Source organism: Barbatula barbatula (assembly GCF_947034865.1).
Source record: "Barbatula barbatula genome assembly, chromosome: 10".
Taxonomy (NCBI): Eukaryota; Metazoa; Chordata; class Actinopteri; order Cypriniformes; family Nemacheilidae; genus Barbatula; species Barbatula barbatula.
Genome location: NC_136773.1, coordinates 21840827 through 21850476, shown reverse-complemented (window position 1 = coordinate 21850476; position 9650 = coordinate 21840827). Strand labels below are relative to the sequence as shown.

Below are 9650 nucleotides of genomic sequence, written 5' to 3'. Positions count from 1 at the left end.
GCTTACCGGCGGGCCCTCTCGGGTCCTGTCGTTGCCTAGAAACGCGTTGTTGTCGTGCGTGTTCGCAGTGCATTTTCTGGAATTAAACAGGGATTTTATTCACATAAACATACATTTCTCGTCTATAAAACAGCCATCAATGCAAACGAATCTAGCGTTGGCCGATTATTACAAATACATTTCGGTTAGTAAGGTGATCGGCTAATACAAACACGCTGCTAACTCGCCAGTTAGCCACAGTAACATACTCCGAATAAATACGTAACCAGTTGGTTCAATGTTGTTGTAAAGCAATCTCTAAATGATATCCATACGTTTACATCGCGTTTAATGGATTAAAACAGCCCAGTTCGCTGTTTGAGCTATCCGGTCAGCTGACTATCTGATCCCACTGCGTTAAGAGGCTCAGCGTGTGTATCCTCGGACTGCTGTGTTCCCGGGGATGGAGGCAGGAGGCATTTCTGATTTGGATCAGGAAAAATATGACGCCGACGAGCAAGTCAAGATCATCTGCCTTGGAGACAGCGCTGTGGGCAAATCTAAGTATGTTTAATATGTGTCTGAAGTGTTATTGCGTTTGTCGAAAAGTGGGAAAACACCTAATGCTTTGCTCATCTCCTTACAGGCTTATGGAAAGATTCCTTTTGGATGGATAGTATCCTTTAAACAATGTTATGTCCTTTAAACAACATTTTGTTTTGCGAGACACTCTTAACGCAGGATATAGTTGAACTAAAAAGTTGCTTTGGGTGAATCTAAGCCAAGATAACAATACTAAAATGATGTTTACATAAGACAATTTAGACATCTTTGTAATGTTGTATTGTATTGTATATGGGTAGTTTGGGATATAAAAATTTGGGCAGAGAATGTGATTGATTTTGGTGGGGTTGGGGTCATTTATAAGGTACAGCCAGGTTATCTCATGTAAATGACAAGTGACATGGCAACATGCATGATGTGTGTAATTGTTACATATATAAGGGTTCATATAAGTGAATAAACCTGGAATGGATCAATTGTTTTTGGTTTTCCACCCTCTTACGGGTTTGCGGAGAGTTTATCATTCATTCTTAAATGTGATGTGCACTTAATGAAATGTGTCAGCCGGCCTCAGCAGCTCTCCACCTACGCTTTGACTCTGTACAAATACACCACCACTATCAATGGAAAATCTATCTTGGTTGGTAAGTATGGCATGAAAACTGTGTTTCATTTTAGTGTGTAACATGAAGCTCTCGTGCTGATTTGTATTTTTCCTAGAACCTGCACGTTAGCTGTCTGTCTGTTAGAGCAAATGCCAAGGGTTTATTGTTTGTTCTTGCCGCTCAAGTAATGACACTGAGGTTTATGTATTTAAGCTAAGCTCAGAAACACCTGATTATGTGCTCCACAGATTTCTGGGATACCGCAGGACAGGAACGCTTTCGGAGCATGCACCCCTCTTACTACCATAAAGCTCATGCGTGTATTATGGTAAAGGACCCATGCATAAAATCACTACAGCACATTTCTTAAACTGATCATTTTATAAAAATAAATGAATAAAAAGAGAGAAAATGCTTTTTGCTTATGATTTTGGATGTCATTTGGATGATTATTCCTATGAAATATTTAATGCATTTTCATAATGTTTTTAAAAAAACAACAAGAAAAAACGTTATGATTTTTTTTTTGGCAGGTGTTTGATGTCCAGAGAAAAATCACATATAAGAACCTCCCAATTTGGTACAAAGAACTACGAGAGTACAGACCCGAGATCCCGTGTCTGGTGGTGGCTAACAAAATAGACGGTAAGAGTCACATTTATTTTGTGAAATGAGCATCATTAGTGGCTATTACGCTTTGCATCTGTCTTACCTCCTGTTCTTTTATCTGGGCTCTCTTTAAAAGCCGACATGAAAGTGACTCAGAAGAGTTTCAACTTTGCTAAGAAACAAGGTCTGCCCTTCTACTTTGTGTCTGCTGCAGATGGGACCAATGTGGTCAAGGTGAGAAGTGACCTGTCTGCTTAGAAGTACCTTTAGAGTCCAGCTGAGTGCATGTCAACTCACCTTTTTCACATACTTTTTTTATTAAATAGAAATCATGTAGGCTAAACTATGGCATTTAGCAGGTTCTTTTATTATATCAACCGACACGGAGTACGGTAGTACAGTATTTTATATTTTAGAAATTTCTTACAACTGCAGATAACTGTATTTTATTATATGTTAGAGAGTAAATATGTTTTAGGGTTGAAAGGAGACCTTGAGCTGCAAAAAAAACCTATGTTTTGGAAATCTTCTTCAGGTTTTTAAAGATGCCATTCAGATGTCTCTGTCCTACAAGAAGAACTCCAACGATTTCATGGATGAAGTCATGAGGGAGTTGGAGGTCTGTGTGTGTGTGTTGTATGGCGGTGCATCTATAATTGTTATTATTACTTGCTCTGACGAAATTTTATTCTGCAGAACTTTGATTTAGAGAGCAAAGAGGATTTGTCTGATAAAGAAGAGGAGACCCAAGAAGGAAATACAGAGTCTGCTTGACCTAATGCCAACATACAGTACTCTTTTCTGTCCGTTGTACTGTTGTGTTTCTCAGATCATGGTCGTCCTCTCATTCAGAAACTTTTACAACTACCTCACATCTCTGTTAGTGTCTACTATCAATCCTATAACAAGAATAAATTATGATTCTGTGAATGTGGCATTATCAGGTGAATGTTTTGGAACGGTATAGTGGCACATTATGAACATCGATCTTACTTGAGTTACTAAAACTGGTAAAAATACTCATTAGAGGATTGTCAAGCATGGGCTGTCCTTAAGGTACGTTTTAATAACATTTGAGTATATACTGTTGTTTGGATAATTTTTTATTTCTAAAATGTGTCAGATTTTGGAAGAATTCCATGTTATCATCTAACCATAGTAATAGTCACAACTACATTAAAGAGATGAGTTGATATTCTGCATCTCTTCAGGAGTGAGAAGGTGAGAGGGCAGCCATACATATGGGTGTGTGCATGTGAAAGCAGAGGCAAAGGAAAGCCTAGAACACACTGAATGACCTCTGGCCTGTAGAAACTGTCAGGTAACAGTTCTACTTGTGAAACGCTCCTTTTGTTTCTTTAAATTAAGGAAGTATTCAAAACTGTACTGTGAAATGGACATGCAGACCGAGCTCAGAGCACTTAACCTTTTCCTCTATCAATATAAAAATTGTCATTAATGTAATGCAATTTTCAGAGGTTCAAGCATTAGAAAGCTAATTACGATCAATAAAATAAAAGCATTTCAGTGAAATTTCTATCACAATTATGTCACAATACAGATGTCCTACACTTGTAAAAATAAAGGTGCCACAGTTTAAAAAAAATCTAAGGTTCTTGAAAAACATTTACTTCTTACCTTCATATAGTCTGATATTTATTATTTCTTATTCTTTTGAAGAGCAGTTACATTGCATAAGCTGTGAAGATAAATGTGTTTTCTTTTGTTTATTCTTTGCTTTTGGTTTGTGTTTGATATTTGCACAAGCGCTCTAACAAAATGCATGTCAGTGAATATGTACAGTTACAGCTCTGGACGGTTTATATAAATGTATCTAAACTGGATTCAACATGTTGTGTTAAATGAAAAGTTGATCTTATTTGTCTTTCAGCTTTAGTTTTTATGTAATGCTTTGAACCCTGAATATAAACGTATTTGTCTTGTGTGTCAAACATGTACACTGAGCTTTTACCTATTTACATTTCTCTTAACTATATGGAGTCATTCAGTAATTGGTTCTCAGCATTTTACATGAATGCAGTAAGTAGTATTTGGAGTTACATTATCGCTTTTAAATCAATAAATTCACATTTATAGTGTAAATGAGTAGATATGTTATAGAATTGATCTAACATGTACATAAAAAGCAGCTTAATACATGAATGTCTTTCATATTATAAACAACAGGAATTTGTTGGCCGAAAGAGCAAATGAAACATTTATTACAACAACCACCAACCTGTAGATTTAGCTCGACTCTTATTTTGTCCTTTTTTATCTGTGTCTGCGGGGCGTTCCTGAAAATGAGCTCTCTTGGCAATGAGAAACCCAAAAACTCACGGCACAATCAAGCCACCAGAAAACAAATCTCATTACAGCAGCATATACTGCATTTCTTCCCATTTTATTGTGCTTTTGTTGGTCAGAAAACAAGATTGACAACCCTACAGAACATAGTCATGTGAACGATGTGTTTTATTTCATGTTTCGTCCTGCCATTGGTTGAAAATGTAATAAAATTACAAAGAAACCATTTGCAATTTTTCTCATTCTCCTGACATATGCAGAACCCCTGATGTCTGCGCTACATTGGGGAGAGTAAAGGGCAAAGTTCAGGGACCGTGTCCATCAAACGTGCGTCAGTCACTAACTTACATTCATTTAAACCAAAACAAAACATATCCAGAGATTAAAATACCTATGAAATCCCACTTACACCCGACCACATATGGGCTAGTGTAATCGCTGAAAAACATAAATACACTTTGGTAAATTAAGAAATCAAGAAGAAAAAAATAGGCTCAAGATTTCCAGGAGGTGGCACCATAGTGCTGATTCTAACAGCTTGTAGTTTTCTATAAAAAAAACCTTTAAGAAAAGCTAAAAAGGTCATTACTTTTTGGCACGTTTGTTCAATTTTTTCTTCATTTCCTTGCCAAAATAGCCGATCACTCTGTAACCAACTCAAATGTAACATCAATAGTATGAAATATGAAAGTATGAGTTAATGGAACACAATGACAATCACAGCTCGCAAGTTATTTGAGGAATAGAGAAAATCTGTGGTACATATGGCTCAGAAATGCAGTGTTAAATGGGACAACGCACACAAATACACACACACTCACTTCTCGATTCACTTTCGTGATTTTATATGAGAACGGTAACTGAGCGCGTATTGTTTCAATCTAACTTTATTTTAATCCATGGGTTTGTTTTGTATCTTCCAGATCTAACAAATGTGATCAGAATGGTATCAGGGCTGGTTTGCAGCAAAGGACATATAATTCACAGTTATCTTAAGAGCCTGACTCCAAACGGCCCCTTAACATCTTTATTGAAGCCCTTGTAGAGTCAAAGAGACAGAATTGTTTAACAGAGATTTTCACCCTCCTGCTAAGAAGGAGAAGTCAGAATCTCTGTTAAACGGTAATTGATTCCTTGCAGAATCAGAATAACTTGGGCCAGGGTTTATGAATTCAGGATGAACAGATAATGGAGAATCTCTTCAGGAGATGTGGTTCATATTTTATCGTCGAAAACATGACACACATTGCTATTTTGTATATCGGAGTGACTCTTTCAAATCTAAATCTGCAGTGGTTTTTGTTATTCAAGGGTACAAAATGGCATCAGTATATCTGTTTGGTGTGAAGTTAGTGACCTGTGTCAAATCAAGTATGGCATCTACCCTAAACAATCTGTGTGGTTCTAAAGCAACACGGTCGCTATAGAAACGGCTTTATTACACAGTGATGATCAAATTCATTTGGGAGTTCCTCACGTGACGGAAAGCACATTTGGGAGGGCTGTGTCACCCTTGGCTATTCTGATTTCAGATGCAAAACATGTGGCCTTTAAAACAAGACAAGAGATGAGCAATAGTGATATCTTAAAGAGACAGTTCACAGCAAAAACGAAACTCTCTAAACATGTCTTTCTTGCATGGAATACATACGATTTCGAGCATTATTCCCACGAAATGTAACACGCAACAAAGGAGTGTCCCTGGTACTCTCATTGTGGATAATGCACCAGCTTCTGCTACAGTCCAGTTTGGACACACACACACAAAACTAAAGAGGAGCGGTGGTGGACAGGACGATGATGATTGTATGCGTGTTAAACGTCCTTGGATTTTGAAGGTCATTTGTGTTTGTTGCCCTAATGGAGGGATAAATTGGATAGATACAAATGAATGACTTGAAATGCTAGCACCTTGTTTTGTGCAAATCACCCCCAAACTCCATACAAAGAGTAAAATCTTCACCTTTTTCGACAGGTGGTTAACTATGCATATATGCCAAACATTCATATATAGATCTATGTATTTTTTGATTTTTAAAAATTTATATGAAAACTATTATATTTACATTGCTTGTGATTGATATAAAAAGCAACTATTTGAGTCATTTGTCCATATATACAGCTGTAGGATATCTGGGCTATTTTTAAGCGTTTTTTCTCCATGAAGTCTTTTGTCCTCAGCTTCATCTTTTAAATATCTGTCATTCTAAAATTCATTCTAAATGAGTTCATAAAAATTCTTCTAAGCATCATTTTTCACGAGCTACAAAATCCACCTAAGAAGAAGAAGAAAAAAAACCTGAAATAAAACAAAACTGGCCAAAACAAGTAAGCCAAATGTTTCAGTGCGTATATAGCAGATTAACATACAGGCCATATAATGGCTCAGAAAATCTTTTACAATTCTAGATTCTGCTTTCTGTATGAGATGTCGAACACCAGTCGGAACCATCAGATAAGCTGCAATACTAGTGATGTTTCTCATCCCACAGTGGTTCTGTCATGCACACACATCACACGCACTGCTTCACACGCTTGTTTGTTTTACACACACACTTATTGCAAAGTTACCGGATTGCCAGATTAAAGGAAAAGTTCACCCAAAAATTCTATGATGCTATTGATAAATCACAGTCGTGTTTTAAAGAAAATGTGTATGAATGTGCGTATTGTGGCTCTTTTACACGCAATCACACTTAAAAGGTACTAAAGCTTTTCAGGCTGTTCTTTTTAAAGCGGATAAATGATACAATAAACAGATCTGACTCATAAAAAATATATATTACAAAGAGGACATTACTAGTATTTGTTTTATGGCAAGTGGGGTTAAGCGCAGAGAAATAATGTTCAATAATAATGATAATATTATTAATAATGAAACACATTTTGGTCTGTTTCTCACAAAAAGCTAGGGGCTTCAGACGAATTGGAAATATACAGAATTACAGTGTAAAGAGTGACAAACTGTAAAAAAGTGGCTTTACCAGTAATTTCAACTAATTATATTTATACTACAAGTTTTACCTGTTTTTAGATTGTTTTAAATAATCAAAATAAACAATTTCAGCAACTTATACTCATCAAATTTAAAATAAATAAATTGAAATGACTAGTTAAGCCAATAAGATTTTACTGGAAACCTTAAGGCAGCAATATTAATGTGTTAGTGTAGATATTGGACTATGATTTGATGGTGCTTTCGAATCCTTTAATACCCCTAAAAGCTTCAGACCCTACATTGTAATTGCATGTTAAACAAAATGAATGTCTCCCTTTTGAGTTTCATGAACAAAAATGAAAACAGGTTTACAATGAAAGTGTGATTAAATGTGAGTTTTGGTTGAACTATTCCCAATAAAGAAGACTGTGAATAGACCTTTAATTCAGCGGATTCCAATTTGTAGAGGAAAGCGGTGTAGTTGTGTGCATGAGAGTGCATTACTGTATCAGGAATGCTTTTCGTGTAAAAAAATGTCAAGACGAAATGACCACACCAGTTAATGCGTTAAGGTAAAAGAGAATAGCTAAACATAAATACACATCAACCCACTGTGAGATGCTTCAGTTCAAGAGGGAAGCCAGTGTTCTGTAAAACTGTAACATACAATACCAACAACCAAAGAGTGGGGTGTGGTTACAATGCAAATTGAACAAACCAATCAAACGTCATTCCGTATGGTGATGTAACGTTTCATGCTACAGTCCATCAGAAAAGATATACAAAAAAAAAATCATTTTCAGTGTTTTTTGTCTTTATATATATAATATCATATATAAGTTTTATATTTATGACAAAATGTTATATTCATATTTCTATATACTTTTTTCTGTCAAATATATATGTATATAATTGGTAAAAATGAGTAAATTATTGGTGGAATAAATAATCTAGGTGGAGAGACAGGTGCAGTTTTGCACTGTCCTTTTTCTTGTTGCTGTCTCTCCCTGTTTTCAAAGCTATTTAAATACATTGAGATATTCTATCTAATGTCATATTTCCTTTGGAGTCTGATTATGAAAAAAGCCACTAGTGTTGGTTAAACATTCTCCGGGTGTAGTACGTCCCTCAGCCAGAAGGGGGCAGGCAGCAGATAGAGAAGATACGGCCACGCCTACTCTGCTCATCTGCTTCTAAAAAAATACTCTGAAAGGCAACTTAACTTCCTTTTTTTCTCAACGGCATCCGTCCTGCGATTTAAACAAATGACTGGAGAAAGAAGCTAGGGGACTTATCGTAACGAAACTGAAGCATTATGAGATATCCCACATGGGCTTTGTTCGGACAGGCAGCAAAAATCTGATTTGGGGTAACGTTATATATACCATATCCATTAAATTTTTGCAGCATGAACTAAATTTAAAGTATTTTTATTTAAAATTTGGGATATAAAGTGTAAAAAACGCCATAAAGTGTCGCTCATTCATTTCGAGAATGATGTGGCATTCGCCATGCGTGTATTGTTTGCGGTTCTGGATAAAGCATGTGTACGTATGTGTAAAAAACATCCAATACACAGCAAAGACTTAATTCCAGTTATTGTAGAAGAAACCAATTTTGAATATAGAAACTGCTGTAGATTTTAATTTAAATCACTTTATTCAAGTGACGTAAATGATTTCGTAATGTACAAAAAAAATGGATCTGACCAAATCGGATTTGTGTGCAGTGTGAACAAAGCCTTAAGTGTTCAAACACCCTTGTGATTGGCTGCTGGCAGTGGGGAGGGGCTTAGGAGAGTGCTACAAAACTGGCATGGAGCCGATGCCCCCTCCGCCAATGATGTGATTACAAAAACGTGTTTAAAGCTTAAAAATCACAAGGAAAATAAAATGTGGATTTAATAAAAACGACTAACTACTGACAGAGGGAGGCGCATGGTCAACTTTCCAGGAGCTGTTTAAGAGCCCGCTCGATGTTCATGCGATGTCCTACGCGAGTCACGCCCAGCTCGGCGAAGTCCTCCTTGGTCAAAGCGGGCAGGTGGGAACCCTCAATCTCGTGCTCTTGGAACCGTTCTTGATGTTCGGCCAGATTAATGCTGGCCAGCCAGTCGCCCACATCATATTTGTTCCACAGGTGTAGGGGCTTCTGGTGAAACGGGCGCAGGGCGAGCAGGGGTGAGGGCATGCCCGGGGAAGGGGCCGGCGAGGGTGAGCGACTCCGCGCGCTGGAGCTTCTCATGACAAAACGGACTTCCTTCGGTTCGTGAGGGAGGCTAAGGCTGGACGACTTGAGTATGGTGGGAGGCGTGGTGGGCGAGGTGGCCAGTCCGAAACCACGGATGGGTCCCAGGGGATCCGAGCGGTCTGGGGAACCGGGGCTCGGGGACCGGCGTGTCATTGGGTAGCGGCTACCCGGTCTGATGGTGAAGGTGGTGCCGTAGCCTCTCTGAGAGATAGTGTGGAGCTCCCCTAAACTGCTGAAGAGTCTGAAAGAACGGAACAGAAGAAAAGAGACGAGAAGAGAGCAGAGAGGGGTTTCAGTGAAAAACACAGCAAGCGCCAGCCCAGACACTCAATTGAATTCCATTCAGTGGCTCTTTCTCTCCCAGCTTTAGTAACAGAATCAGCTATGTTAGGATTCTA

General features: G+C 37.8%; 2 protein-coding genes across 3 annotated transcripts in view; one reads left to right on the top strand and one right to left on the bottom strand.

The window, feature by feature from the left end:
- Nucleotides 1–4280, top strand: rabl2 (RAB, member of RAS oncogene family-like 2). 2 transcript variants are annotated; one of them, XM_079466448.1, is made up of 8 exons: nucleotides 1–543; nucleotides 626–655; nucleotides 1108–1187; nucleotides 1397–1476; nucleotides 1682–1793; nucleotides 1894–1991; nucleotides 2293–2376; nucleotides 2454–4280. In XM_079466448.1, the coding sequence occupies exons 1-8, from the start codon at nucleotides 443–445 to the stop codon at nucleotides 2529–2531; spliced, it is 663 nt and encodes a 220-aa protein (XP_079322574.1). In that variant the 5' UTR covers nucleotides 1–442; the 3' UTR covers nucleotides 2532–4280. The 2 variants fall into 2 exon arrangements, with proteins under 2 accessions (XP_079322574.1, XP_079322575.1); XM_079466449.1 differs by having other exon boundaries at nucleotides 21–543; nucleotides 1972–1991.
- The window catches only part of shank3a (SH3 and multiple ankyrin repeat domains 3a), a 170279-nt gene continuing 164758 nt past the window's right edge, over nucleotides 4130–9650 (bottom strand). Inside the window, exon 22 of the mRNA XM_079466447.1 lies at nucleotides 4130–9493. Within this exon, the coding sequence (XP_079322573.1) occupies nucleotides 8944–9493 (550 nt within the window). The 3' untranslated portion in view covers nucleotides 4130–8943. The remainder of the gene's footprint in view (nucleotides 9494–9650) is intronic.